At 39.1% G+C, this 25,315-nt stretch overlaps 2 protein-coding genes, 1 long non-coding RNA gene and 1 other non-coding gene across 4 annotated transcripts; all 4 read right to left on the bottom strand.

Annotated features, from left to right (window-relative positions):
• Positions 1 to 211: 211 nt before the first annotated feature.
• Positions 212 to 694, bottom strand: LOC121776008. The gene has a single exon (XM_042173131.1). It carries the CDS (start codon positions 692 to 694, stop codon positions 212 to 214), a length of 483 nt encoding a protein of 160 aa, XP_042029065.1.
• A 2,949-nt stretch (positions 695 to 3,643) lies between these two features.
• Positions 3,644 to 5,105, bottom strand: LOC121775987. The gene is made up of 2 exons (XM_042173110.1): positions 4,920 to 5,105; positions 3,644 to 4,513 (listed from the first exon to the last, which is right to left on the bottom strand). The coding sequence occupies exons 1-2, from the start codon at positions 5,103 to 5,105 to the stop codon at positions 3,644 to 3,646; spliced, it is 1,056 nt and encodes a 351-aa protein (XP_042029044.1).
• Positions 5,106 to 13,293: 8,188 nt separating this feature from the next.
• Positions 13,294 to 14,596, bottom strand: LOC121780659. Its single transcript, XR_006046076.1, has 3 exons — positions 14,187 to 14,596; positions 13,986 to 14,083; positions 13,294 to 13,424 (listed from the first exon to the last, which is right to left on the bottom strand). It is a non-coding gene; the product is annotated as an uncharacterized LOC121780659 (long non-coding RNA).
• A 10,080-nt stretch (positions 14,597 to 24,676) lies between these two features.
• LOC121793178 lies at positions 24,677 to 24,777 on the bottom strand. Its single transcript, XR_006049018.1, has one exon. It is a non-coding gene; the product is annotated as a U6 spliceosomal RNA (small nuclear RNA).
• Between the last annotated feature and the right edge of the window lie 538 nt (positions 24,778 to 25,315).

Genomic DNA, 25,315 nt, shown 5'->3' with positions numbered 1-25,315 from the left:
TCAATTAGTTCCACTTGATCAGCTTCCGTCCTTACTTCTAACTTTTACAAACTAATAATTAAAAAACTTGCACACAAAAAACTATTTACACTAACTACAAAGGATTTGACCGAGTTCCCCTAGGATGTCACTTGATCAGTTTAATAGATTAAGAATTTGTTGCTTGATCAAGCAGACTACCCACGAGTATCTGATCACTCCTTTTACCTCCTTACTGGCAAGAGTTAGGCATGAGTAGTGGAAGGTCGTCCACCACGAATGCCTCCATTCCTTCTCTGTACGGTTTTACCTTGTGACCATTCACCATGAAGGTAGGCGAATCTGGATCTCTTCCTTGGAGTTCGATTGCTCCATTCGTTCGGATGGCGACAATGGTGTAATGGCCTATCCACCTTAACCTAAGGTTTCCTGGCATCAATTTCAGTCTGGATTGGAATAGCAGTACCTTTTGACCCACCTTGAGTTCCTTCTTGCGAAGGTTCTTATCGTGCCACATCTTAGTCTTTTCCTTGTACCACATGGCAGAGTCATAGGCGTCCAGACAGAGTTCTTCAAGCTCTTGTAGCTGCATTCTCCTCTCTGCAGCTCCAGCCTCGGTATTCATATTAATTTTCTTCACTGCCCAGTAGGCTTGATGTTCCACCCCCACAGGTAGATGGCACATTTTCCCAAATACAAGCCGGTATGGGGACATTCCGATAGGGGTTTTAAAAGCGGTTCTGTACGCCCAGAGGGCGTCCTCCAGCCGATGGCTCCAGTCTTTCCTTGTGGGTTTAACCTTTTTTCTAGAATGGCCTTGATTTCCCTGTTTGACACTTCGGCTTGGCCGTTTGACTGTGGGTGGTAGGGAGTAGACAAGCGGTGGTGAACTCCATACTTTCGCATCAAGACTTCGATGGTTCTGTTTACAGAGTGAGTTCCTTGGTCCGAGACAATAGCCCGTGGCACCCCATATCGGGTAAAGATATTTGATTTTAAAAATTTCGCCACTTCTCTGGACTCGCATGTCCTTGTTGACTTTGCCTCTATCCATTTGGACACGTAGTCCCCCGTCACCAGTATGTAGAGATTGCCTTCAGATGCGGGAAAGGGACCCATGAAGTCCATTCCCCATACATCAAATATTTCACAAACAATATTGGGATCTGAGGCATCTCATCTCTCGTGGATATCCCTCCAGTAAGTTGGCATCTCGGACACCTCTTGCAGAACTCATAAGCATTTCTATGGATGGAAGGCCAGTAAAAACCACTATCAAGTACCTTCCTCGTTGTTCTCTTTGGTCCAAAATGATCACCACAAGCCAGTGCGTGGAAGTGGATCAGCACGTCCTCCTGCTCCCATTCTGGTATACAGCGCCAGATTACTTGATCTGCCCCCATTTTCCATAGGTAATGATCGTCCCAATAGAAGTATCGGGAGTCGTTTTTCAGTTTCAGCTTTTGTGCCCTTGTAATCTCATCACTCCTGGGCAGCTCGCCTGTTACCAAGTAGTTGGCCATGTCAGCAAACCATGGCTCTTTCCGCATGTGTTGTCCCTTGCTTCCTTGCTCGGCTTGATCAAGCTCTTCTAATTGGTTGACCCACTGATGTTCAGGCGTTGACTTGACCAGGTATAGGTGTTCCTCAGGGAAGGCGTCTGAGATGGCTTCACCGTTATCGTTTTGCAAAATTCGGCTCAGGTGATCCGCCACTTTTGTTCTCGCATCCTTTTTTATCCACTACTTCCCAATCAAACTCCTGTAGGAGGAGTACCCATCTGATCAATCGCGGCTTCGATTCCTTCTTTGCCAAGAGATATTTGATGGCCGCATGATCCATATATACTATCACTTTGGACCCTAGCAGGTATGGTCTGAATTTCTCGAATGCGAAGACCACTGATAGCATCTCCTTTTCGGTGACGTCATAGTTCCTTTGTGCCTGATTCAGAGTTTTGGAAGCATAGAAAATGACGTAACTCTTCCCTTCGATCTTCTGACCTAATACTGCCCCCACAGCATAGTCACTAGCATCGCACATCACCTCAAAGGGGTGATTCCAATCGGGGGCACGTATTATTGGAGAGCTTATCAATTGGTCCTTCAGAAATTGGAATGCGGCCTTGCAGGCATCAGAGAATTCAAACTCCACGTCGTTCTGAAGAAGTTTCGTTAGAGGCTGGGCGATTTTTGCGAAATCCTTGATAAATCTCCTATAAAACCCAGCGTGCCCCAAAAAGGCTCTGATCTCCTTCTGGTTGGTAGGATATGGGAGTTTTCTGATGACCGCTACCTTTGCTGGATCAACCTCAATTCCCCTGCTCGACACTACATGGCCCAGGACTATTCCTTTAGTAACCATAAAATGACATTTCTCAAAATTCAGCACCAAGTCCTTCTGTCGGCATCTTTCCAATACCCTGTTTAGGCTATGCAGTTCTTGATCAAAGTCGTCCCCTATAGACAGTAAAGTCGTCCATGAAGATCTCAATGCAGTCTTCCAACATATCAGAGAAGATGTTCATCATGCATATTTGGAAAGTACCCGGGGCATTACAGAGGCCAAACGACATCCTCCTGTAAGCGTAAGTGCCAAAGGGGCAGGTAAACGTCGTCTTCTCTTGGTCTTCTGGATTTACAGCGATCTGGAAGTAGCCATTGTAACCATCCAAAAAGCTGAAGTACTGTTTCCCTGCCAATTTCTCCAGCATTTGATCAATGAATGGCAGAGGGAAATAGTCCTTCTTTGTAGCTTGGTTCAGCTTTCTGTAATCTATGCACATCCTCCATCCCGTGACCGGCCTAGTCGGGATCAACTAATTTTTTTCATTTTTCACGACTTGGATTCCTCCTTTCTTGGGTACCATGTGTACTGGGCTGACCCAGTTACTATCTGGAATGGAGTAGATAATTCCGATCAATACCAACTTAACAATTTCCTTGAGCACTTCTTCCCTCATGTTGGGGTTGAGTTTTCATTGTTGGTCGCGGTGTGGCTTGGCTCCTTCTTCCAGTCGGATGTGGTGCATACACAAATCTGGGCTGATACCCACCAAATCTGTTAGCTTCCAGCCGATAGCCTTCTGATTCTTTCTCAATACATCCAGCAATCTGTCTTCCTACCCCTGGGTTAACTGACTGTTGATAATGACAGGCATTATTTCTCCCTTCCCCAGGTAGGCGTACTTAAGATGTGCTGGAAGGGGTTTCAACTCCTTCACGGGCTTTGGCTCATCGGTAGGCAGAGGATTTTCTGCCGCTTCTTTTTCTAGTGGTTTACCTTGATCAAGTCGCTTTGCTAGACTAGATACTTGAGCTGTCCCACTTGACCCAGCTGGTTTTGGGCGCTCGCAAAAATCTGTTATTTCTTTCGCAATGGCCTGATCGTCCATCTCTCCGACCTTCATGGTATCATACCACTCTTCTACTTCTTTCTCGACCTCCTCGTCTGCAACGGAGTCAGTGAACTGCCTCTTTAGGAATTCTTCTTCCAAATACTCCTGTACCAAGGGCTCAGTCAAATCTATGGAGTATACGTTCTCGCCGTCAGCTGGCTTCTTCATGGCTTCATCAATATTGAGCGTGTACTGCTCTCCTTTGAAATCCAGGCTTATCGTCCCATTTCGGACGTCTATGATAGTGCTGGCTGTGGACACGAATGGTCATCCCAGAAGGATTCCACTCGACTCCTTTGCTGCGGGTTCCGTCATCTTGATTATGAAAAAATCAGGTGGGTATAGAAAGTTATTCACCTTAACAATCACGTCTTCCAGAATTCCCTCACACGATCTATCGGCCAACTGTATCATTATGTCAGTGTTGATTAGCTTTGCCGCTCCTAGCTTTCGATAAATGGAGTATGGCAGAACGTTGATTGATGCCCCCAAGTCACACATGGCGTGCTTTACTTGAATATCCCCGATAGCAATGGGGAGCGTGAACATTCCAGGGTCAGTCTTCTTAGAGGGGAGGTCACTTCTCTGGATCACGGCAGAGACAGTTTCATCTGTAATTAGTCTCCCTTCCTCGTTGATTTTCCCCGCCAAGTAGTCTTTGACGAATTTACTAATCGGGGGCATTTTTAACGCCGTCAAGAGTGGCACCTTCACCTCCACGTCTTTGAACATACTCGCCACATCAATCGTGGCATCTCTCTTTCTTGTCACCATCCCACGGTACGAATATGGCTCAACTTTCTCAGCTTCCTCTATCTGATTTTCTTTCGAGGCTTCACCTCCCACCTTTTCCTTGCCCTTTTCTTTCGCTTGATCCACTCTACTGGATGCTCTCTCTTTTCCATGGCTTGGTCCAGAATCAGTTGCTGGAGATATTGCAGAATGGCTGGGGCCTTGGTAAACTTTCCCCGACCTCAGGGATATTTCACTAATATTCTCACGACCAAGTGGTTGCACAGTGGCTGGAATTTTTCCTTCATTTCCCCTCAGCTCGCCCAACGACATTGCAACTTGAGAAAGTTGTCTTGTCAGTATCTCCAACGCCGCCCGCTGCTCCTTTTGGGCCTCCTGGATTTCCTGCATCGCATCATTTGGATGGTACGGTACCAACATATCTTTGTGTCCAGCATTGGGGTGTCGGTTGTATCTTTGATTCGGCGGTCCCCCACTATAGTTGGGTTGCGGGTAGGCAGATTGCCCGTAGTGTTCTTACTGGTATTGCGGCTTGTTGTATTGTTGATTTCCCAGATGCTGATTTCCCCGTTGGTGTGGTGGAACATAGCTGACCATCTGGTTGTTTGGCTGCCTTCCCTGGTTGCCAAACTGAGGTACTTGGTATTGGTACCCCCAATATCCTTCCTTTATCGGCTTGACTAGTTAGATTATCCTCCACTTGACCAGTTCCCTTGAGATCCACTTGACCAGTTAGATTGTCCTCCCCTTGACCAGTTCCCTTGAGGTCCACTTGACCACCCTGCCTGACCTCCCTGCATTCTGTTTCCTCCAGTATTTGGCCTATCCAGGATTCGAGCAGGCCAGTTGGGCTGCCCGTCAGAGGGTTGTATCTGCTGTGTCGAGGGTGGTAAGCTTTGATTTGGATCACTCCATCTGAAGTTAGGGTGGTCTCTCCATGGAGCGTCTCTCTGTTTACCCTGGATCCAGTTGCCATTCGCATTCCAGTGGCCGACAGCATTCACTTGGGCTTGCGGCTCCGCCTTAGGGGGAAACTCGCAATAGTAATAATGATGCTCTTCTGGCGGAGGTGGTGGCGGATCATACTGCGTCTCTTTCGGTGCAGGTGGTGGAGGCGGTCTGGCTTTCTCCACTGCCTCAAGCAGCTTCTTCTCCATTTACTCAAATCGAGCCTCCAACTTTTCATCATTGCGCGCCTCTTCTACGTGCACTGCCCCTCTTCTATACTGTCCTCGAGACGTCTCGTACGAGCGTTTGGCCTCGATCAGCCTCTCCAGTATATTTTTAGCTTGGCTAAATGGGGTTTTCGAGAAATCCCCTTGAGCTGCGAGGTTTAGGTCGTTCTTGCTGTCGACTGTCAGTCTACCATAGAAGATCGAATAGATCTCTCGCTCCCCTAGCTTGTGGTTGGGGCATGCTTGAAGTAGCCCTTGGAATCTATCCCAATACTGGCTGAGGGGCTCATCGTATTCCTGTCTGGCTTCTGTGATTTCCCTTTTCAGGGCACTCGTTTTTTACGCGGGGAAGAAACGATCTAGGAAGATCATTCGGAATCGGCCCATGTTTAGATGGACCCTTTTGGCAGTCTCGACAGCCATACTCCAGCTTCGCCCTTCAAAACGAAAGGTATTGCCTTCAGCCTATAATCTTCAGACGTAGATCCAGCCGGTATAGGCTAGATATCACAATATCGGCAAAATTCCTCCAAGAAAGCGTACGGACACTCCTTTGAAAGGCCGTAAAAATTGGATAGAACGGCCAGTACTCTAGACTTGATTGCAATGGTCCGCATTCCAGGAATAACGGAAATGGCATGTGTGGCCTCCTTCTCATCATGAGCGTGCAGAGTGCCGATTCCCAAGTCATTGTCGACGAAGGCCATCTCTGCTTGTTCAGGTGGTGGTGGTTTGGGCTGTGTGTTCTTCTCTTCTTCTTCTTCGCTGGTCAGTTGTTCAGCGGCTGCGGCTGCTTGTGCGGCTCTGTAACGAGTGGTAACGACGTCGACTTCCTGGACTCTCCAATGCGCGTAAGTCTCTCTGTGTAAAAAGGGATGATTCCAGTGTCCACCGCGTTGGTACCTTCTCATCAACAGTAAGAAAAACAAAATGAGAAAAGAAAGAAATAAGATTATGTACTCCTACGCACTACGCACAAACATAAAATAACACCATGCTTCCCCGGCAACGGTGCCATTTTGGCGAGGATTAGGCGAACGACAAGCGCGAATTCAGACCAAGTTATATGGAAAGATAACTGAACCGGTTGGATCAGTTAGCAAATGTCGTTGCCACTTGATCAAGTCGATCTCGCTTTCGCTCGTTTACCCACCAAAGTAATTTATAACTCCCAATTTTGCACTACTTTAACAGTAAAGCGGCAAGTTCGAGGTCGATCCCACAGAGAAGTTGGTGTATCAAGTGTGTGAATAGTGAACAGAGGTTTGGCTGCTGCCACGCTTTAACTTTGGAGTTTTTAACTACTGATTTTACTTTAGACAGAATTAAACTGACTAATTTGAACAAGGTAAATTTAACTACTGGATCAAGTGCATAATAACGAAACTTAAACTAAAGCAGTAAATGCGAGGATGAAAACGAAAACAACTTCGATTAAACTAAGCTAACACTCTGGAAATTACGAAAGCAAGTAAAACCGAGAAGAGCCTCGGCGGGAAACTTAAGACTTCGCCGACAGATAACAAGTACTCTGCAGCGCTTCTTCAGTCGCCCTTTTCTGACTAAACATTACTTTATCTAAGCTAAGCTAAGATATTCTAGAGAACTGAACTAAGCTAGAGAACTAAGCTAAACTAGGCGGAAAGTAAAAGATCGGATCTCCTTCATGTGGTGGCACATTCTCTATTTATAGGCTCGTCACGACCTCCAGTTGGATAACGATCTTGGCAGGGAATATTCGCTCATGCTGAGAGTGAGCGACTCATTGATTGCTACGTGCTCTTCTTCTAGAACGACGACGCTTTTCAGTAAAAAATTTGTGACTCAGCTCCGTCCTTGCGTCTCATATATCAGCATGTGTCCCCTTCTAGAACGTTGTCCTTGATAACAGAATGCTGCGCACCATCTAGCTCATAGCCTCGCGTGTCCTTCTTCTGACATCCAGTGCTCCCCTCCTAAACTGCTTGATTACTCCCCTTGATCAACTTCCTCCGAAATCTGGCCTTTTTCGCCTATTGTACTCGCTTGATCAGTTTGGTCTTGTTGCTTTGGTCAAGCGGCATTCCTGCACATTTAACACTTGCTTTGCGCGATAAACCGATCAAGTAGAGCACATTTTACCCTTGAACCGATGCATGAAATGAGCTTTATCATCGAGCTTTGATTTTTATGAATTTTGTGAAATTAAAAACTGCAATAACATTTTTTAATATATTAGAATCAAATTAAATATATAAATCAAAATGAACAACGTTAAACGCACGTTAAACAAGAATGGTGCTCACACAAGGAGCTCAAATAAGGTATGTAGCATATCATTCGTCGTTAAAAGACATCTCCAATTGTACACTAAAATCTAAAATGGAGTATGGATTTAGCTCTAATGGTATTCCAAAACTAATCTTATTTTTTATTTTTGAGTAAAAACTACCCACTTTTAGATCTACACTAACAAAACCAAAAACTTTTTCAAATTTTGTGACCCAAAAGAGCATATAGAGAATATTATTATAAGTTTGAGTTTATTATAAATTATTGAATTAAAATCACTTTTGATATGACATTTATACTAACATGAGTTTGAATTTTAGTGTAAAAATATAAATTATTGGAGATTCTCTATGAACAACTTAGAACACGTTTTTCGAACAATATTCAATTATTTATTTATTATTATTTGAAGATTTTTGGGTTTTATCTTCTAGCTCGTACGAATATATGTTGATACAAATTTGGAACAGTTTTATCATTAAAGAAATGATTGTGGTGAGCACAGGAGTTTGGTATTGCAAAATTCGAAAGAACATAAGTATTTTATAGTGTTTTTCATTACCTAAGTGGATTTCACCTCCACATTGATAAACAAAGTACCCATATACACATGCATCATAGACTTTGTAATAGTATAATTACTCAACTCTTAGTACATCTTAAAATACAAACAAGAGATTTTAAACTTTTCCCCCAAGATCTATGTAACTTCAATTTTTCATGACTTCCAATAATGACAGTTGACTTTAGATGTTAAAATATTACTCTCGTCGCCCTTATGTAGCTGAGTCTATTTCTTTTTTTTTTGTTATTCTCACTGTAGTTAATTCAATTTTATTTTTTTATTTTTTTTGCAAAAAGTAACACATTTCTTATCTTTTACTTTGTTCTCTTTTTATCTTTCTACCATTTTCTTTTTCTACTTTATTTTCTGTTTATTTAATTCCATTAATGCTATTTTTCTTAATCTTTGAGTAAAAAATAAATGTCTCTACTACGAGAAAAGTACCAATTCCAATATCTAAGTATACACATAAGTACTAATAAATGAGAGCGAAATAACAAAGTAATTGACCTAAAGATAAAGGCCAACAAATAAATAAAAACACCAACAATAATTAATCTAAAATAGACCAGAAAGTGAAGTCACCTCCCCTCCCTGGCACTTCCCCCACCCTCACCCACCCTCACGACAGGCACAAAAAACAAAAGAAAAAGTGAACAAAATCTCTCCCATTTCTTCAAAATTATATTTCTCATATTTTGTTCATACATATGCAAAACACATGCCAGACTTGATGAAAAATAAATATATTAGGTGGTGAAATCGATACTTCTTACATTTCTCACTCAGAGCCTACAAAACGAGCTCAGCGTATCTTTTTTTTTCTGCATTCGCTCCTGCTTGTGTGCTTAGGATACATACCCACGAGTATCAACTACAGACTATAGAAAAGAACAAAAAGGGCATTATGGTCTATTCATATTGACATTGCAAATGGGCATTAAGTGGACCTACTTGCATGTTGAAGCAACATTTCTGGCAAAAGAACATGCATGGCTTCTCCTTCATCACCATTCACCACACACAAGTTCATGCACCTAGACAGTCTCTCACAACCCAATAAAAACACTAATTTTGTATTAATAGATCCTCTTAATTATTCCCATCTCATCATTTAATAAATCCACTTTCACGACAAAACTATTCATTAATTATCAAATAAACCTCTAATTGGGAGACAAATGCTTTGTACTACGCTGTAAGAGAACTGTTTGATATGGACAGACTAACTCCATATTTAATTGGAATAAAAATTGATGAATTTATTAAATTATTCAAGTTTATCAGCACTCTTCACACACTTTTTGATAAATAGATACTATTATAATAGTAGTGATCTGGCTAATGTGGTTGTTAATAATTTTCTTGGCGGTTATTGATTGATTAGTGTTTGTTTGTGTAAGGTTTTATGTAATCATAGTTTGGGCATAAACAAAATTTCATGTGACATGTCGATTTATTTAATGGTGGATATATTTTTTTTATGTAACTGGTGTAGCTTATTCTGTTACCTTCTGTTGGAATCAATTAAAATGAAATTGAGAATATAATTAGTAGAAAGGGGACATGAGATCTACAAGAGTGGATATGAGGCTAAAATTTTTAAAGTAAATTCTCTTGGTCCAAGACTTTAGTGGACATTAAATTTATAAGTACTAAATGTGCGAGCACGTAGGTGAGTTGTCAATTTGTGATTTTAACAATTATGATCTAATAATGCACTAATTTACATAAAACAGATTTGTATATAAACTGAAATAATTCAATTGAAATTAATGTATGTTAAATTTTATGCCTTTTCTTCTTTTACTACCTTTTTAATTTAATCATGCTTTACTTTCCGCCCTTCTAGTTTAGATCTAGACATGCACTAATTAAATTATCATGTTAAATACAAATATCAAGCCACAAGCATTTATATGACACGTGTATTATTGTCAAAAGTCAAACTTTGAATTATATTAATACTCCATTTGTCGAAATCTATTTTTACGTGTTTTGAAAAATTATTTGAATGTAATATTAGAATGTGACAGTGGAATATAGGACCCACAATAATTTAATTTTTAATTTCAGATTTTCAGAAAATTTTAAATTATATAATTTCAGTTTTTTACCTTCATTTTGTACATATGCTTTAACTTTGATTAGTTATATCATAGAAAGAAATAAAGAGAGTCGGGCATAGATTAAATAGCCCATATTAGTACAATGGACGGCCCAAAGCACCACTTTAGCGAGCAATTTACAGTTATTATCCTACTTGTGGGTTCGATACCTATTAATTTATCATAGTATTTTTAGAGTTTTTATTACTTGATTGTGAGAAACTCAACTGCATATTTGTACATTAAAAATCACAAGTTAGACCCATGTAGATCCTATGTATTGAGATATTACCAACTCTGAATTCAATGATCCAATGAAATAGTCCACAAAGGCTGCCAAAGAAACCCTACACGCGTAGCATGGCATTGACTGGAAGAAGGGAAGTCTCAGGAAGTCAAACACTAGATAAAGCGCGAGCCAACAAACTCTTCGAGCAGGTGCCCTAAAAAACACAGGCTGTTGATGTTGAAGTCTCCGGTCACGAACGACTACATATGGTGGTCTAGGTCTAATTGGAAGGGTATGTTAAGGGAGCCCAACAAGGCTGCAATGATATGAGTAGTTCAAGCCATGTGGACTTTGAGTACATTAAGAACAAATTGAACTCCGTATTCACTACTTCATCAGTTCACAAAAAATAGTCTCATATGTGAACGACACGGGTCTTAATGTGAAATTGGTAAAGTAAGAAATAGGAGGAGAAAAAGTTGGTAAAGTAAGATAGATAGGGAAAAAAAGTGGGAAAAGTATGAGAGGGAAACTTTCCATTTTAAAAAATGAGGTAATTTTTCGTGGACATCATGAAATGACAAAACGTGACTATTGTTCATGCACGGAGGGAGTATTTCTTTGTTGATTCATTCTTTTGTAACAAGTGAGTGGTTCATATACATGACCAAATTCTTTTGAAATACTAATTTGTACTTCAGAATTTTTAAAACAAATTGGCTTCATTGACATGCAAGCATGCAACTTATACTCCATATTATCCATAGAATTTATTGTCGATTTCTTCGTGTATTTTTCTTTTTTCTGTATCTTTCCTTCGATTAGACAAGTACTTATAAAATCATAGTTCAATATTATGCCGTTTGATCTTGGAAAACTTATAAGGTAAATTACAATCTTAACTTTTTTTTTTGGATTGGGGGTATGGAAATCTTTACCTTTGATTACAAAACATTTCGAGAAAGTTCTACTGTAACATTAATCGATTTTATGAAGTTTCGAAGTGAACAATGCAAGTTTTATGATGCCAACACAACTTTGGACATTAACTATTTAACTGACTCATTGATAAACTACAAATAGAGCTTGCTAATATCCCCTCATTCTTATTAGGAAAATGATTTTTTGACGTTTTGACAATGAAATAATCGTGTTTAAATAGTAATTGTGCACTATATTTTTATTTTTAGTTAAATTTATATTTTGTATATAGAGATACTTAACTACTCTTGCATTAAATTGTGTATTAAAGACACCTATTTATGGACATAGTTCTAACTTAGGCGTATACAATTTTTTGGCATCATATAGTAACCACAAATTTAAGATTAACAATTATTTTTTTTCTTTTCTCCTTTTATTGCATTTTTTAAAGTATTGTAATTTTATTAATTTTATATATTTGGTGCACATTTCTCTATAACTAAATAATGCTATTTAGAGCATCCCCATCCGTGCTCTTGCCAACGAGCATGAATGTGGGCCCGGACCCACTTTTACTCCCTGTCCTTAGGCAAGAGCACAACACCCACATCCGTGCTCTTCCGCAAGGACAAGCTCAAGGGTCCCACCATTCTATTATTCAATTTAAATAAAAACATTTTCACAATATTAAAATGCATTAAAATTACCCGGAATACTATTACAAATTATATAAATAATAAAAATTACAAAATTAAAATTCTAAAAATTAAAAATTACATAATTAAAATCCTAAAAAATAAAAATTACATAATTAAACTCCTAAAAATAAAATTACATAATTAAAGGCTAAAAATACCCCCGTGGAAGACTATTCATCCGGCTCTACCCCCAATGTTCTTTGGAGACCCCATATCATTGCCACATGCGATCGAAGTTGCTCGGGGGTCATAGTTGACCTATCGGCCAAATTGAGTTGGGCCAAAACCCCCCACAACGAGTTGGTGGGGGGTTGAGTTGGCGCAAAGGGAGCGAGAGCGGGATCGGGGCAGATGGAGTCGCGACGCGACGACGGTTGGCCATCGACTTCTTCCTTCCTTGCGGCCGACGTTGGGAACTATTCGGGCCAGCGTCGGGGCTACCCAAGTTAGCTCCGGCGAGCTGGGTGGACACCTCATCGGAGCCGGCGTCGGATAGGGATACCGACCTTGACCGTTTTCCGGTGGAGCTAGAGGAGGATGATACGCCTCCCCTATACTTCGTATGCACACGCACCTCCTGCCAAACATTGAGGTACTTGAACGGTTTGTAGTGTTGGGATTGGTAGGTCGCCAACGCGGCACTAATGATGCCGACCTCGCTTCTGCCTTTCCCCGCCGACCGCTCTTCCTGGAGGTAATACCCCTGGAACTTTCGGATTTCTTCATTGGCTTTGTATATGGCATTGTGCACCATACTCTCGTTGCGCTCGATTGTTCCAGCCGGCCGGTTTTGATTGTACCGGCGACAGATGCGCCACCAAAAATGGTCTCCGGATTGGTTCGTGTCAATCTCCGGATATTCGGAGATAGAAAAAACACTTTGAATAATTGATCCATCTCCCCCGGAGTGTACGGGGTGCGGACACCACGAGTAGGAACATGAGGAGTTTGAGAGCCGCCTCTCCCTCCCGCTCTAGGTACGGGTGGTTCGGGTGCCCACCTGTATTTGTAACGACCCGCTAAGCCGATATTACTATAAACTATATTATTAGCTTGATTACCTATATAAGTGACTTTTATGCGATTAAATCCGAGCTTCGATAGATTGTCGTTGTTGTTTGTTTAGGCGTTATACAAGTAAATAGAACACGTAAATATATTACACCTATATGAATATAATAAATTTAAATTTATAAATAAAGTACCATAATCAAAATTCTAATGTTCGATACATCCAACAAAAGTCCAACAAAATTTAATACATCCCACGTTCTAAGAAAACGAGTACTTCAACGCGGACGGCCCTGAACTTGAACCGATTATACCTACACCAAATTAAATAAACAAGTAAACAAATATTCAAATAATTATTTTTTTTAATAAACAAATAACATATTAAAAAGAGAGAGGGCCGATCTTTTCGGACACAGCATTAAATGCTGCGTTAATGGTTTGCGGAGAAATCATATCCTCTGACACATATGGATAACATCCCTCTGACAAAGAATATTTTAATGATACATGTCCCACTTGCCATCTTTCTCTGTATATGTACAAATCATTTTTTTTCAGTCACACACATCACCATTAGACATCCTAAATTCTCTATACACACTAACACCACATTGGATAGAGGAGTCCGAGTAGAGAGATTTGCACACAAGTCATGCACTACAATCTCCCTTCTTTTCCTTCAAATATGTAAGAGCATGCATATATAAATATGGTTGGAAGTAGAATCTGGCACATCAAGTTAAACAGCATATTTCAATTTTAAATCTTCATATAACAAGGCATATACCACTCCAAATTCACCAAAATTTAGTAAATCAAAATAAAATAGAATCCTACTGCCTTAACAACTAGAAGGAAGGAGAAAAACTTACCTCTATGAATCTGCCGGATTTCGGCAGCGAGCTCGGCAGCCCGGAGACGACGTAGGCAGCCTCACACCTCTATGACTTTCAATAAAATCTTGACAAATCTATAAAGTTAAAACACAAAACAAATAAATGAAAGATTAAATCTTTTTAGAAGATAAAAAAAAGAGAGAGAGAAGAAGAATAGAAGGAAATTTAAGTATTTACCTTCCGGGATTTCGGCGAGGAGGCGGCGGCCGGGGCTGGAGTGACGCCGGGAAGCTGCGCCGGCTGTGCGAGACGTGGAGGAGGCCGAAGCCGCCACCTGTGCATGCACAGTGGCGGAGGCGGCGGCGGCTGATCTGAACGGGAGGAGATCAAGAGGTGGCGGCGGCGTCTGTGTTGCGCACGGTGGTGACGGTGCGTCGTCTGGCTCGCTGCGGTGGTGGTGGTGGAGTGGTCTCTGAGAGAGAGATAGGAGAAGGAAACCGACACAGTGAGAGAAGAGAGAAGAAATAGGGTGAGAAGGGAGAAAGAAGGGAGGAGGAAGGAGGACCACCGCCGGAGGTGGCGGTGGCGCGACGGCGGCACCGGAGGGAGGCTGGCGGCGGCTACGATGTGAGAGAGAGAGAGGGAGGCTGCTGTGTTCTTTTAGGGATTTCAATTATGAAGAATGTGATTTGGGGAAGGGAAAGTCACGTATAGGAGGCAGTGTAATTTGGGCTTCTCACAAATTAATTAGTTGGGCCTAGAGGTTATAAAGTTGGCCCAAATTAATTATCTTTGGGTTAGTTCTTCTTTAACTTGGGCTAATGAATTAAATGGTTTTGGGCCATGAATATAATTAGCAATAGGCTATGCAAAAAAAATCCGAGCCCAATCAATCCCCTTCAAATTAATTTAGGGCTGCAATACATAGTGAGTGTGAGGCCCATTTTCGAATTTATTTAATTTCTGGGCTTAATAAATTAATTGGATGATCTATTTAAGTTGGGCTCCCCTTAAATTGTTTTGAGGCTTTAAAATATTAATTTGAGTGATAAGGTGGAGAATTTGGGTTTTGTAAATAAATCATTAGGTTGATAATTGAATTAATTGTGGGGACTTGTTTATTTAATTTTAGAATTTTTTTTCCAAGGCCGAAATAAATATAAATTCTCGGTGGGAAATTATTACGGTAAGTTAATCATGGGATTGAATAAATTTTTAGGAGTTATTTAATTAATTTCGAAATAATTTTGAAGTATGAATAATTTATCCCAAGCCCGGAAAACATATAATTTTTCTTAACAAAGGGGAAATAGTTGCGATAATTCAATTATGCGCTTAAATAAATTTTGGGATTTTTGTTCGATATTATGATGGAAAATACGAGGAGCTACCGGAGGAATTATGGGCGTAAGCGGCCGACCGACATCGCCCTGCGACGCCTCGGGCGGCCACTAAGGAAATGGAAAGAAAGAGGGAGACGACGTTCTCAAGTCACATAAATAATTATGTTTAATAAAGAAGTGCTATTACTTAAATTTCCCAATTTAATTAATATGCAAGTTTCTAAAATTTTCTAACGGTGAACAAATGATCAAAAAAAAAATAAAGTAGGGGCATGCATTCCTATAAGTATGTGAATTTCTCGAGTCTTATTAGTACGTTGTTTGTTTTCAAAAGGCTATCTCCGCGAGTTAAAGGCGGAGTCAGGAAAATTCAAGTTAAGGAAAACTAAACGATCAAGGTGAGCTTTCCTATACTAAAAATACAAATCGTATTTTGTGATAACACGAACACATGTTCGTGATTTTTTAAAGATGTTTTCTTGCCATAAATGTTTTGTGTATGATGCCTATCTGTTTGGCTAAGGCCAAGTGACTTATGAATGATGATATATGTGAATCGATTCGATTTTGAGTCCTGGTAGGGTGGTGTCCCTACTGGGAACCTCTGACCGTGAACGGCAGAGAAGGTGACCGAGGATGGTGGCCACCTTCCCGGCACATGGAATCCTCTGACATGATGGGCAGATAAGGTGACCGGGCAAGAACACCATCTCGACGGCACAATGTGAGCAGATATGGCTAAGTACATGAACAAGGGCCCAATATGAATATTTTTAGTAAGCTCGGGCCTTTTCAATAAACACCCCCGAGTGTTACTGTGATGATGGCTTGACAATATTTTCAAATGTATACTTGTATTTTCGGCAATGTGTTCACTGAGTACTTTTGTACTCAGCCTTGCATATATTTCTAAATGTGCAGGTTGAGCAGCGAAGTGGTTGGGGAAGTGCTATTGAGACAAGACATTTAATTCGGTCAGATTTTGACTCTCGGAGGTTCATGTCTTCATACATGGAACCGCGTTCATTTGCTTCCGTTGTGCATCTTATAAGACTCAAGTCTATTTTTTTCAAAACTCTGATTTTATTTCGAGCTTTTTCCCATTTGTTTGGAGCTATGGTCGAGTTGTGGTACTTTTCCCCTTTCTTCCCCGCTTCTTTAAATCCTCCCCTAGTCGCGATCAACCGTGTTTTCTATCCTTAGAAAATGCGATCGTGACAGAGTGGTATCAGAGCGATTCTTTCTCGCTCTGAACCCGAGAGTCTTCTTTGAAAATCTTTGGTCTAGCCTCGTTCCACTAGACTATCTAATCGATGAAATGCTCTTAGCACTCCCATCACTCGCACTCAACGAGGAAAAAGGTAAATTGTTCTTTTTCAAAAGAAAGTGAAGATGTTTAAAAGTTTGAAATGGAGAAATAACTCATGCAGTTAATTTGAGTGAACAGATGAAAATACTAAGTTAAAAGAAAGAGTTGATGTTTCTTGATTTGATAGCGTGCTTAAAGAAAGTGTTAGTATGTCTTTTCTTGGCTAAAGACTGTGAATGTATGAATAAAATAAGTAACTTTCCTGAATGGAAAAGGGTACTGAAATATGAAAGTATAAAGTATACGAGTCTGGTACCAATTGTTGAAATGATGTCTCTTTTTGAGTTTGTGAAATGATACATCTTTTTAGTAGTCATTGAATCATGTTGCTAAAATGGGGAAATCAAAATTTCCAAGAACTTAAAATACTTAGTTATGCGTTCCTTCTAGAACACAATATGAACTCGAACTTAGAAGTACTGTATGAACATTTCTCGTTTTCCCGAGAGACGAAAAGAAAAGGACGCGATAAGAAAGAAACTTCGTCACGAGAAAAGCAATCCAACATAAAACAAAACGATGTTTTTACGTCCCAATGACATGAATAATCTGGGTTAACCATTGTCTTTCTTAACAATCCAATCACTCCAAAGGGTAGTACCTTCGATCCAACTAAGTGATATATACATATTTAGCAAGAGAATTGATTGCAACGTAGACAAAGAATCCAGTCTTGCAAATAATAAGTAAGCAGAAACGACGTGTTACGAGGATGAGCGTTATGACGAATAGAGACTACCAAAGAGTCGTAATCCCCACATATGGTCATCTGACGTGATCGTAAAGTGAAAGTAGCTTGTGACCAAAGTTTCCCCTAACTTATTTACCATTCTCTATAAGGAGTTAAACAATGGAGTACCACCATTGTAGTTAACCAAGAAGATTCATCAGCAACGCTTACTTGGATTCCCATGAATTCCATTTTCTCGAATCCCCTGATCCAAATACTTTTGTTGAATTAAGATCTTAAATGACTTCCTTTGCAAGGTAATGTGTCATTATCTTCCCTCTTCTATGTCAAGGTTGTGCATCACTTCTAGTTTTGAGCTTGCTCCCTCATGTTTTCTGATAACCTCCAGTGACTACGGTCCTTCTTTACTCATTCTGTATAAAAGCAATACTTTGACTCTCTGAATTCTTGCCACCAAACTCCTATACTAGGAGTTACTTTATTTATAGCTAGCAGAATGAACATGTTTCCCTGAATTATTATCTCTTCAATGATAATATTCTTCAAAGATCATTAGCAGACCTTTAGTGTTTTCAAATGTGCTTGCTGACACTCATTAATTTATAAAGAATAGTCACATCTTCTTAATTCCACTATAATTATTCCATCATGCTTTGAGCTCTTTAGCAACTCCAAGTCTAAAGTAATTTGCTCTCTTCCCAAACTAGTTTGCTCTGGTTGTCTTCTCTACTAGTTAATTTCCATGATTTGGTTATAAACTTTGTGAATTCATTAACGTGATATAGTATCACGATGTTGTTGACCCAAGAGGGTAGTTCCTTGTTATTCTTCTTTCTCAAATCCACTTGGGACCAATCATTTTCAGTCTTACTATATTTGAGCAGCCATCTAGTGAGACCTTAAACCTTTTAAATTGACCCTTTGTGTTTTCAGACATACTTATTGACAAGCTCTTTGTTTTACATGAGTATTCTCATCTTCTAAATTCAAATATGACTATTGTCTCTTGATTTGAGCTTTTCTGCAAGCTCCATGTTAAAGCTGGCACATTGCTTCTCCCTTGGCTAGTTTCCTCTTGTTGCCCTCTTTATTAGTTAGTTTCCTTGAACTGCTTATAAACTCTAAAAATTTCGTTGATATGATCTTATATCACAGTGTTGTCGAGCAATTGCAATTGTTTGTTTTTCCTATTATTTTCAAATCCATTTGTAACCACCCATCTCAGGTCTTCCTGTTATCATCTTGGGGATACTTGAAACTTTTCTACTTCACTGTTCATTTTGATTATTTTATTGGCAACTTATTATTGACATCTGCATTCTATTCATCATACCCCACTTTTGCAATTTATTCCATCTGGCAAGCTCTTCCCACAATAAAATTCCCAAGCTCTATGGGTATGGCTTAAGCCCTTTGAAGTTGTATCTTTTATTTTCCGGGAGTGAGCATAATGAGCCCAATTGAGCCTAGTCTTTGCACTTCATGAAAACCTTTGTTGCAAGCTACTGGTGAAAGTTTGTGGTGAACCAAACACTCACATAATTGAAATAATTATAATCGTTTTATTTTCATGGCTACCTTGGAGCCTACACAAAGCAAGAACGATTCGAATATTTCTCTTGGAATCCCAAATTCAGTTCCTATCAAAGTTAAAACTGTTAGACCACCTCTAAATTTCCTCGTGTGAGACCCTCAAGGAAGCGCAAGACCGCAAAAAAAAAATCCTACGCCGATGAGCGTCGAACGGAATTGAAATTTAAAATCGAGGAGAAGGTCTTCTTGAAAGTATCTCATTCCAAAGGAATAACCAGATTTGGACTCAAAAGTAAGCTACAACCACGATTTATTGGATCCCATGAAATTCTAGATGACGTAGGCCCAGTAGCATATCGCTTGGCGTTACCACCCAACTTTGGAAAAGTATACAATGTATTCCACGTCTCCCGACTTCGAAGGTACGTGTTCGACCCAAAACATGTGATTCTCCACGAGGAAATCGCTCTAGTGCCTGACCTGAGTTACGAAGAAAAGCCGGTAGAAATACTAGATCGAAAGGTGCAGCAGCTTCGGAATAAGTCGATTACTACAGTGAATGTTTTGTGGAAAAACCACGGGGAGATATATCCCGAGCTTTTTGTCTAAATACATCCTAAATTTCGGGACGAAATTTCTTTTAATAGGGGTAGAATGTAACGACCCGCTAAGCCGATATTATTATAAACTATATTATTAGCTTGATTACCTATATAAGTGACTTTTATGCGATTAAATCCGAGCTTCGATAGATTGTCGTTGTTGTTTGTTTAGGCGTTAGACAAGTAAATAGAACACGTAAATATATTACACCTATATGAATATAATAAATTTAAATTTATAAATAAAGTACCATAATCAAAATTCTAATGTTCGATACATCCAACAAAAGTCCAACAAAATTTAATACATCCCACGTTCTAAGAAAACGAGTACTTCAACGCGGACGGCCCTGAACTTGAACCGATTATACCTACACCAAATTAAATAAACAAGTAAACAAATATTCAAATAATTATTTTTTTTAATAAACAAATAACATATTAAAAAGAGAGAGGGCCGATCTTTTCGGACACAGCATTAAATGCTGCGTTAATGGTTTGCGGAGAAATCATATCCTCTGACACATATGGATAACATCCCTCTGACAAAGAATATTTTAATGATACATGTCCCACTTGCCATCTTTCTCTGTATATGTACAAATCATTTTTTTTCAGTCACACACATCACCATTAGACATCCTAAATTCTCTATACACACTAACACCACATTGGATAGAGGAGTCCGAGTAGAGAGATTTGCACACAAGTCATGCACTACAATCTCCCTTCTTTTCCTTCAAATATGTAAGAGCATGCATATATAAATATGGTTGGAAGTAGAATCTGGCACATCAAGTTAAACAGCATATTTCAATTTTAAATCTTCATATAACAAGGCATATACCACTCCAAATTCACCAAAATTTAGTAAATCAAAATAAAATAGAATCCTACTGCCTTAACAACTAGAAGGAAGGAGAAAAACTTACCTCTATGAATCTGCCGGATTTCGGCAGCGAGCTCGGCAGCCCGGAGACGACGTAGGCAGCCTCACACCTCTATGACTTTCAATAAAATCTTGACAAATCTATAAAGTTAAAACACAAAACAAATAAATGAAAGATTAAATCTTTTTAGAAGATAAAAAAAAAGAGAGAGAGAAGAAGAAGAGAAGGAAATTTAAGTATTTACCTTCCGGAAGTTCGGCGAGGAGGCGGCGGCCGGGGCTGGAGTGACACCGGGAAGCTGCGCCGGCTGTGCGAGACGTGGAGGAGGCCGAAGCCGCCACCTGTGCATGCACAGTGGCGGAGGCGGCGGCGGCGTCTGTGTTGCGCACGGTGGTGACGGTGCGTCGTCTGGCTCGCTGCGGTGGTGGTGGTGGAGTGGTCTCTGAGAGAGAGATAGGAGAGGGAGAGAGAGGGAAACCGACACAGAGAGAGAACAGAGAAGAAAGAGGGTGAGAAGGGAGAAAGAGGGGAGGAGGAAGGAGGACCACCGCCGGAGGTGGCGGTGGCGCGACGGCGGCACCGGAGGGAGGCTGGCGGCGGCGGCGATGTGAGAGAGAGAGAGGGAGGCTGCTGTGTTCGTTTAGGGATTTCAATTATGAAGAATGTGATTTGGGGAAGGGAAAGTCACGTATAGGAGGCAGTGTAATTTGGGCTTCTCACAAATTAATTAGTTGGGCATAGAGGTTATAAAGTTGGGCCAAATTAATTATCTTTGGGTTAGTTCTTCTTTAACTTGGGCTAATTAATTAAATGGTTTTGGGCCATGAATATAATTAGCAATAGGCTATGCAAAATAAATCCGAGCCCAATCCCCTTCAAATTAATTTAGGGCTGCAATACATAGTGAGTGTGAGGCCCATTTTCGAATTTATTTAATTTCTGGGCTTAATAAATTAATTGGATGATCTATTTAAGTTGGGCTCCCCTTAAATTGTTTTGGGGCTTTAAAATATTAATTTGAGTGATAAGGTGGAGAATTTGGGTTTTGTAAATAAATCATTGGGCTGATAATTGAATCAATTGTGGGGACTTGTTTATTTAATTTTAGAATTTTTTTTCCAAGGCCGAAATAAATATAAATTCTCGGTGGGAAATTATTACGATAAGTTAATCATGGGATTGAATAAATTTTTAGGAGTTATTTAATTAATTTCGAAATAATTTTGAAGTATGAATAATTTATCCCAAGCCCGGAAAACATATAATTTTTCTTAACAAAGGGGAAATAGTTGCGATAATTCAATTATGCGCTTAAATAAATTTTGGGATTTTTGTTCGATATTATGATGGAAAATACGAGGAGCTACCGGAGGAATTATGGGCGTAAGCGGCCGACCGACATCGCCCCGCGATGCCTCGGGCGGCCACTAAGGAAATGGAAAGAAAGAGGGAGACGACGTTCTCAAGTCACATAAATAATTAAGTTTAATAAAGAAGTGTTATTACTTAAATTTCCCAATTTAATTAATATGCAAGTTTCTAAAATTTTCTAACGGTGAACAAATGATCAAAAAAAAAATAAAGTAGGGGCATGCATTCCTATAAGTATGTGAATTTCTCGAGTCTTATTAGTACGTTGTTTGTTTTCAAAAGGCTATCTCCGCGAGTTAAGGGCGGAGTCAGGAAAATTCAAGTTAAGGAAAACTAAACGATCAAGGTGAGCTTTCCTATTCTAAAAATACAAATCGTATTTTGTTATAACACGAACACATGTTCGTGATTTTTTTTAAGATGTTGTCTTGCCATAAATGTTTTGTGTATGATGCCTATCTGTTTGGCTAAGGCCAAGTGACTTATGAATGATGATATATGTGAATCGATTCGATTTTGAGTCCTGGTAGGGTGGTGTCCCTACTGGCCCTACCAGGAACCTCTGATCGTGAACGGCAGAGAAGGTGACCGAGGATGGTGGCCACCTTCCCGGCACATGGAATCCTCTGACATGATGGGCAGAGAAGGTGACCGGGCGAGAACACCATCTCGACGGCACAATGTGAGCAGATATGGCTAAGTACATGAAAAAGGGCCCAATAAGAATATTTTTAGTAAGCTCGGGCCTTTTCAATAAACACCCCCGAGTGTTACTGTGATGATGGCTTGACAATATTTTCAAATGTATACTTGTATTTTCGGCAATGTGTTCACTGAGTACTTTTGTACTCAGCCCTGCATATATTTCTAAATGTGCAGGTTGAGCAGCGAAGTGGTGGGGGAAGTGCTATTGAGACAAGGCATTTAATTCGGTCAGATTTTGACTCTCGGAGGTTCATGTCTTCATACATGGAACCGCGTTCATTTGCTTCCGTTGTGCATCTTAAAAGACTCAAGTCTATTTTGTTCAAAACTCTGATTTTATTTCGAGCTTTTTCCCATTTGTTTGGAGCTATGGTCGAGTTGTGTTGCTTTTCCCCTTTCTTCCCCGCTTCTTTAAATCCTCCCCTAGTCGCGATCAACCGTGTTTTCTATCCTTAGAAAATGCGGTCGTGACAGTATTGCCCCTCGAGGGCATCTTGGTCGTCCACCGGGTAAGGCCGATAGCCACCCGGAGCTTGCGAGCCGAACCATTCGCCGGAGTCGGACATTTTTTTGTTGTAAGAGTGAAAGAAAGATTGAGAATTGTAAGAATAGAAATAAGAGAATTTAGATGATAATTGTGTAGTGTGGTGTGAAATTTTTTGTGTGGAAGTGGGGGTATTTATAGATGAAAATGTGAATTTTTGGGGAAAAATTGAAAATAAATTAAAAGTGGGGAGAATACGGAAAAAATATTTTGGGAAGTGGGAAAATATATTTTTTATTTTTAATTGGATTTTTTTAATTAAAATCCGATTTTTTTCCGGTACGGTATGCGGTATGGCACGGTCGGTACGGTATACCGTACCGACCCACCCCTATTTTTGCCCATGACCGTTAACAAAATATTTTTTTTAATAAGAATACATGTTAATAACCTATAACTATTTTATCTTTGTATTAATAACAAGGGTTGTGATTTAGAGATATAATATCTCAATAACATAATAATTTTATGTATTTTTGCCATAATTCTATTTTATATTGTGACTAATTTACGTTAATACTTCCTCCGTCCGTCATTAAATGTTTCATATTTAACCGACACGGGTTTTAAGTAATTGTTGGACTTTACAAAGTAAAGTAGGTAGAAAGAGTTAGTAGAACGTGAGACCTACTTTTATATATTGGTTTATAATAAAATGTGAGTGGAATGTAGGATCCACTTTTCTAATAATTTTATGTATTTTTGCCATAATTCTATTTTATATTGCGGATGCTCTTATTAGCAAGTGAATAGTGATGGATTACTTATCAAACCAGTCTACAAATTTAATTAATAATTTAATATAAAAATATTTAGCTATACGAGTATTAAAAATTTATTATCTAATTTAATACAAAGTAATAAATAATACTCCCTCTGTCCCCAAAGAATATGCACTTTGGGGTCGGCACGAGTTTTAATGTAAAATTGGTGAAGTAAGAGAGAGGTAGAGAGAAAAAGTAAATAAAGTATTGTTAGTGGAGAATTGGTCTCACCTCATTAGAGAGAAAAAAAACTTTCTAAAATTAGAAAGTGCATATTCTTGTGGGACAGACTAAAAAGGAAAGACTGCATATTTTTTAGGGATGGAGAGAAATAACATATGGCAAAAAAAATTACTTATAATTGAATTGTAATTTTCAGTATTGATAAACTTATTCACCTTATCACTTTTTATTCATAAGATTCTGTATAAAATATTAAGAGTTCTTAGCTTAATTCAGTATATTATTTTTCTTTGCTCAATTCAGTATATCATGTAACAAATTAAAATAAAAAGATAACGCAAAAAAAATACTTTATCATAATAACTATATACTCCCTCCCTCCCTCCCCAAAGAATATGCATTTTGGGTTCGACACGTATTTTAATCTAAAATTGGTAAAGTAAGAAGAGAGAGTAGAGAGAAAAAGTAATTAAAGTATTGCTAGTTATTAGAAAGAAAAGTCTTTCCAAAATTAGAAAGTGCATATTCTTGTGGGTAGAGTTGTCAACTTGGCCGGGCTAGCCCGGTCCACCAGTGAAACGAAGCGGGTCTGGACTGGGCTCATTAGTTGAGATGGCTCCAATTGAGCCATTTTGTAAACCTGGGCCTAGGACCATCTAAAGCCCAGGACCAGGCCCATTAGAGGCCCACCTTCTATAATTAGTTTTTTTAATGTAATTATGTGATTAATCACTAAGAGTAACATATTTCTCTATTTATGCATGCCATCTTGTGCACAAGACATGCTAATTTTGTCTATATCATTTCAATTTTTTGGATGTCCCCGAATGGACTGAAACAGTAATAGTTTAATATCAACATAAATTTTCAATGAAATCATGAATGCAACAATCAATCTTGACTACATCTAATTTTTTTCTTATATTTTTTCATCCAACAGGTAAAAAAGATGATTTTGAAGTTTAACTTTAAGAATATTACATATTCAAACTTTAATATTTGATAGAATAATTATAGAATTCTTTAAATTTATTAGTTAGTTCATATACTTGTTGTTTTAAAAATACAACATAGGTAAAAAAGATGATTTTGAAGTTTAACTTTAAGAATATTACATATTCAAACTTTAATATTTGATAGAATAATTATAGAATTCTTTAAATTTATTAGTTAGTTCATATACTTGTTGTTTTAAAAATACAACATCAATCCATATGTCATCATCTACTATCAAAACTAACAATATTGATTATTCCTTTAGTTATACACTTCCTTTTAAATAGAATAAAGAACATGAAAAATATTGTTAATACAAAGTCAATAAATGAACTTAAACACATTATTTAAATTTAGATTTAGTTAATGAGATAT

This window comes from Salvia splendens, chromosome 2, assembly GCF_004379255.2.
Source record: "Salvia splendens isolate huo1 chromosome 2, SspV2, whole genome shotgun sequence".
Classification (NCBI taxonomy): Eukaryota; Viridiplantae; Streptophyta; class Magnoliopsida; order Lamiales; family Lamiaceae; genus Salvia; species Salvia splendens.
The sequence above is the reverse complement of the archived record's forward strand: the minus strand, read 5'-3'. Positions and strand labels throughout refer to the sequence as shown.